At 54.6% G+C, this 6,087-nt stretch overlaps 1 protein-coding gene across 1 annotated transcript; it reads right to left on the bottom strand.

The window, feature by feature from the left end:
* Positions 1 to 3,607: 3,607 nt before the first annotated feature.
* Positions 3,608 to 5,203, bottom strand: H310_14276 (hypothetical protein; the record flags this gene model as incomplete). Its single annotated transcript, XM_008882094.1, has 3 exons — positions 3,608 to 3,714; positions 4,456 to 4,614; positions 5,050 to 5,203. 3 exons carry the CDS (start codon positions 5,201 to 5,203, stop codon positions 3,608 to 3,610), a joined length of 420 nt encoding a protein of 139 aa, XP_008880316.1.
* Positions 5,204 to 6,087: the final 884 nt, after the last annotated feature.

The raw sequence follows: 6,087 nt of genomic DNA, 5'->3' as shown, positions 1-6,087 counted from the left end.
GCGTGTCAGACCAAGTTGGTTTTTTCGCGTATTCAAGGACCACGTTATGGAGACTCAACTGCCGGTGTCTCCATTCGGATTGCCCACGCAGCATGCGTGCCGTCTGAAGATGTACCATGAAGGCGGATGCAAGGTCACAGAAGACCTCGTTGAACAGATCGCATTTGGCGATGGTAGTTTCCATGTGGAGCGCCCAAAAGAAGCGCACTTGGCGGTAGACGGCCGCTATAAAGTCAGAGTCAAGTGGTCCGGCCTAGATGCCGAGGAGTCATCGTGAGAGCCGGACGAGAACCTACTTGATGACATATCGGTCGTGCTGCGTAAGTGGCGCGCCGCCCATAGAGAAGATCATGTCTCAGACATGATCGCCTACGTATGTCTCCCTAGGTTGGCGTGTGTTCTGCTGTGCAGGGCAGTTGGGTCGCCCGATTGTTTGACCCAATGCGTTCCACGGTGACTGTCTAGTACTGTGTTTGTTTCAATGAGTTTTGTATTTAAATACAATACTATCGGACTTTCTTCAGGATGGATCTTGTCTCTCGCCATGTCATTACTGGTGCGGAACCATGCAAGCTTAGAAGGCGGCGAGTGTCAACGTAGCGATCGTAACGGGCACCAAGTAACGCGCACCACGGGTCTTGGAGCAGCCGACGGAGCGACGGCATGGGTTGAGGATCTTTCGATCGTCTGGCAACGTGAAGAAGATGCATGCGCACGAGCATCGCAGCCGTGATGGCCAGTGGCTCTGGGGTCGAAGGGCTCAGAGACGCGCGGAAGGCATGATTGTTTCGTTCGAGTCAGAGCGTCAAAGGAGGTGCATGTGTAGGCGCGTGATAACGTTTAAGTTTACTGACGTAAAAGTTCGGGTGCACGTTCCAATCGTTGCGAAGTTCGAGTTTGTAGGAAGTCGAACTCACGACATCAAGAAGGGCAAACGGGCCGTGGCAAGTTGAACGCAGTTTGACATTCGCGCTGGCTCCAGGGGCGCGTGCACGAAAATCGTGACCGGGGAGGGCCGATTTGTGAAAGGGGACAAGATCGTCGAGAGAAAAGGTTGCCAATTTGGAACGACCACGGCGGTCGGATTGCGTCGCCTGCCGCTGCTGAGCGAGCGCGAGGTTGTCCTTGATCTGTCGCAACACAGATTTACAATGGGCAAGGAAGTCCGTCAAGTCCTGGACGGAACGCGCTGGAAGGTCGTGGGTTTCGGCGATGGCTTCGATCACCGGAGAAATAGCAGAAGCTTCTCCCCCCTGAAACGGGACTGTAGAGGAGTTGAGGGGTACGAGGGTGCTGTAAGTGGACAGCATAGTGGGGTAAGACGCCGGTGGAAGCCTGGGCTTGTTGTACGCAACGACGACGTGGAGGAGGTGCGTGGCCCACGAGGCAGAAGGTTGTTCCACGGAGTACGCGCGTAAAATATCCTCAAGCGCGCGGTTGGCACGTTCGGTCTGACCATCCGACTCGGGATGGTCAGTCGTAGACATGGCAAGGTTGTTGCCACAGAGCTCGAACAGAGCCGACCAAAAGTAGGAGGTGAAACGGGGATCGCGGTCTGATATGATGAACCGCGGGAGTCCAAAGCGATAGAAGACATGATCATAGAAAAGGCGAGCGGCATCATCGCCGCTGATGCACTCCTTGACAGGGACGGCCGTGATGCACTTGGACGCCCTCTCGACGCAAACCATGATACCTGAGTGACCATGAGCGTCACGCGGGAGACCAAACATAAAGTCCATGATGACCGATGACCAGAGCTCATCAGGTATCGGTAAAGGTTATAGTGGCGCCTGCGAGGAAGACGCGACCTTGGTGCGTTGACAAGAGTCACAACCGGCGACATGGCAGGCAACAGCTTTGTATTGGCGAGGCTACCAATACCAACGGGACAACGCAGCGTACATTTTGTCGCGGCCGAAATGGCCACCACTGGGACATGATACACGCGCAGAAGAAAGGCACGAATCGCAGAATCCCCAGGGACAACAATGTGCGGAGATGTGTCCTGGGTGGGCTGGAAGTAGAGCAGGCCATCTGGAACAGAGTATCGATGGAGTAAGCACGGTGATCGCCGAGGCTTGAGCGGCAGGGGGTGGTGAGGACACTGACACGACCGAGCAGGTCGTGTCGAAGGAATAGGCAGCGCGGATACGGTCATGGAAATCGGCGTGGAGGAATCCGATCGAGGCAAGGTCCACAGGCGAGGAGTACCCTGGACGCCGAGAGAGAGCGTCAGTCAAAACTTTGTCATTGCCTGGTTTGTATTGAACCGAGAAGTTGTATTCGGCGAAGAAGGAAAGCCAGCGAGCCATGCGGGCTGACATGTGGGGCGTGTTGACGGCAGTTCGCAACGACGCGTGGTCGATGTACGCGACGAAGGGGTCCGCGCCGATGAGGTAGACGCGGAACTTGGTGAGGGCGTATTTGATCGAAAGGAGTTCGAGATCGCGGACGGGGTACGAGCGCTCGGCGGCCTGGAGCTGGCGACTTTGAAAGGATACAAGGCGCCAGAGACCAACAGCGTCAGGTTGCATTAAGCAACAACCGATGGCAAATTGGGAGGCGTCATACACGACGCTGAACGGCTTGGAAAAGTCAGGGAGCGCCAAAATTGGAGCGCTCTTGATTCTAGATTTAAGGGTGTCAAAGGCGAACTGACAGTTGCTCGACCAAACCCATGGGGAATCCTTGACTAGCAACCGTAAGATGGGTTGCGCGATGTCAGCAAAACCACGAGAGTACTTGTGGAGGTAAGTAGCCAAGCCAAGCCACCGGCGATGGTATTTAACCGAGGAGGGGACTGGCCAGTCCATGATGGTCTACTTTGTCAGGATCAGCCCGACAACCACGAATGCCGACGGGGTCTCCAAGGACAGGGATTTCATCGACTCCCACAGACATTTGGAGAGGTTGGCGTACAAGCGATTCTCACGAAGGACGGTAAAAACCGCACGATGATGCCGACGGTGAGTTCGACGTCGGTCTCGGTTGCAGAACCGCGACTATGGATGTAGATGTCGTCAAAGCAGGACGGGGCAAAGTCGCGAAGCGGGCGGAACTTGGCCGTCACCATGCGATTGAAGGTCGCAGGGCCATTGGATAGGCCTTGGGGCATCACGAGCCATTCCCAAAGCATTCCACTTGGTATCGAGACGGCGGTCTTTGGCACGTCACAAAGGCACATGAGAATTTGATAGAATCCATCGCGAAGATCGATGGTCGAGAATATAGTTTATCGACCCATGCCGTCGTCGGTATTACGTCTATGCGGGGGATCGGTGTTTGCGCCGGAATGATCGCGGCGTTGAGCTTGTTAAAGGCGTGAAAATCCGCCATTTGCCGTTAGATTTCTTCACATAGAATGTCAGGCTGCTGTATGGGGACGTGCATTCGCGTACATGACCGGCGGCTATACGAGCCGCAAAGAAGGTGTCGATCGCTTTGACTTGATCACGTGGAAGCGGCCATTGGCGAGTAACGCAATACTTCGTGCCGGGCACGAGGTCAATTTCGTGGCGTATATATACCCTTGTCGACGGGTAGTGACAGGGAACGTCGTCGGGAATACATCCTTGAATTCGTCAAAGAGATCGAAGAACGGATTCTAGCAGAGGGAGGCGTACGTCTGGGACTCCGCTGGGTTGGGCAGGACAGATTCGTCTGCAGTGCACGAGGACAAAATGACGACGTCTTCATCGCACGTGATCATTGCTATGCACGCGATGTCGTGCGAACGGAGGGACTTCAAGAAGGAGCTATAACTCATCTCTGGCAATGCCAGGATGTCGGACGAGGATTGAGGCAACTCATCGAGGTTGCAAGCAGGCTGAATGAACTCATCGCATTGACAATTTGCGGAGTTGAGATAGGCGTCGCGGGAACAAGGCGACGCGACTGGTGAATTTGATCCCAACACGTTTGAAGGGGCGTTGGAGGGTGGAGATATATGGGAAAGAGGTGGATCGATGGGAGTTGTAAATACGACGGCGGCGTCTGCTGTAGAGCTAGCAGACGAGGGTGCAACCTCTCGGGATGAGGTTGCCGCCGTGTGCTGCGAAGGCAAGTGTGCTGGGGCCAACGAGCACACTGGTGCTGTATCAGCGGCGAGTTCATTACTCATCGCCGTGAGGGCAGTGGCCACGGATATCGCCGAAGGCTGTGAAGCCTTATCAGCGGCGCGTCGTTGGATCCACGGCTGATCAGTGTTCAGCCAAACGACCTTGTGGATGGTTTTGAGCTTCCAATCGATCCATGGTTAATTGGATTCAAGCCAAGCCATTCCAAGGATGAGGTCCTGTCGCTCATCCAAATCGACCACAAAGAACGTTTCGAGCGAATCGAAACCGTCGAAGGCAACAGGCAGCGTAACCACTAAACTCTGCTGGGCGGAGATGCGGCCGTCGGCCATCTTTACGCGAACTATGTCAGGGGAGTTTAATACGGGGAGAGAACCAAAGCGATCAAGAGTGGAGCGGTTGACCCAGTGTGCTGACGCTCCGCAATCGATCAATACAGTGAGCCCGGTGGGAAAACCCGGCACGGCAAGAGACACAGTAACCATGTTGTTGAGGCGAAACCCGACGCGGAACAGATGAAAGTTTGTGTTCGAGGCTAGATCACCCGAGTGTGATACAGCACCACAAACCTCGGGGGACCTATTGGTGCCCCAGTAGTGCGCCTCGCGCCTAGTGGGTCTTTTCGTTTCCCGCCACCTGCTGGTCAGGTCGACCAGGTGGCCCAGTGAATTGTCTTGGGGGATGCCCACCGTAAGAGGTTTTCCGATTGCTCGGGCGGCGGTCAGCTGAGTCGGATCGCGCGTCTTGTGTAGAGAAAGTGAGTGTGCGTCGAGAGGCGCGGCACTCACGCCAAAAGTGACCCTTGCGGTTACTGCACTTGCCGCCGTTGGTATATGATAATGCCGCGATATCCATATAGGATGGATCGGTACGATTGCGTGCTAGGGCTGAGACGACTCAGCTAGGGCTATGCGAACAGCCTCTTCGAACGAGGCTGGATAGACTCGAAATAGCAGTGTACGTGCCGGACCGTGGTTGAGTCCGGCCATGAAGACGTTGACGCGGAGCGCTTCCGGTAGCGTGGAGTCGTCGTGGACATTCGCGGCCAAAAAGGCGAATGTCGTGAATGTAGAGCAAGCAAGGAGCGTTTGCATTGCTTGCATGCGAGGAACTTGGAGCGACATTGGAAATCGCTGTTTTGGGGAAGGAATCGGAGCTTCATCGCCTCAACGAGGTCGTCAAACGTTGCAAATAACGTGGGGTTGGTCAGGCAGATGGAGTACGCCCAATTTTCCGCCTGACCCTTGAGATGGATAGGGCAACAAAAACCACACGTGCTTCGTGCTTCAAGCTTCGAGGGGTTGTATCGTTGCGTTGAGGGTGATGCTGATGCCATCAAGTCGCACTGGGGCATCGACGGAGTGGGGAGACAAGAGCACTGGGTGTCGCCTTTGTCTAGGATGTCAACCATGCGGTCGTATACCGCTTGGTGGGAAGCTGTCATGGTTCTTGGACGAACTTGTAGTGCTACCAGTTGTAGCGCGACACACGCAGAGCAAGGAGTAGGTAAAATGAAGAATGAATTGGCATGGTTATGCTATCTAGCTCTGCTACATGAACATGGAAAGTTAAAGCGCTTCGTGGGGAGAATCGCTAGCAATACAGGCCACTTGTTGTGAGGTCGCCTCCAACCTTTGGATGGTCAACTACAATGCCAATGAAGGATTTTGACATGAGCTCACATAACGGTACCGTAGAACTGTTACAAGGAGGCATCTGTTGTCCACACTGGATCGAGGTAAACGATCAGTGCCACCTACTTGCGGATCGTGCTGAGGTGACATGCCAGATTGCCGCCCATGCATCGTCAAGATTAAGAAAGCAACAGCGTGTCGACGACATGAGTAATTCTATGGAGAAATTGCATGTACAAAAAATGCTCATCGAAATTGGGAACGTGGTGGAGTCTAGAGCTTTGGCAGGACGCAGCCCCAGGCCTGGGTCGTCTTGAGCTTTTGGCACACAGCTGGGACGGGGGCAACGCACTGTCTCGACGTCGCATTGTACG

This window comes from Aphanomyces invadans (assembly GCF_000520115.1).
Source record: "Aphanomyces invadans strain NJM9701 unplaced genomic scaffold supercont1.65, whole genome shotgun sequence".
In the NCBI taxonomy this organism is placed as follows: Eukaryota; Oomycota; class Saprolegniomycetes; order Saprolegniales; family Verrucalvaceae; genus Aphanomyces; species Aphanomyces invadans.
The sequence above is the reverse complement of the archived record's forward strand: the minus strand, read 5'-3'. Positions and strand labels throughout refer to the sequence as shown.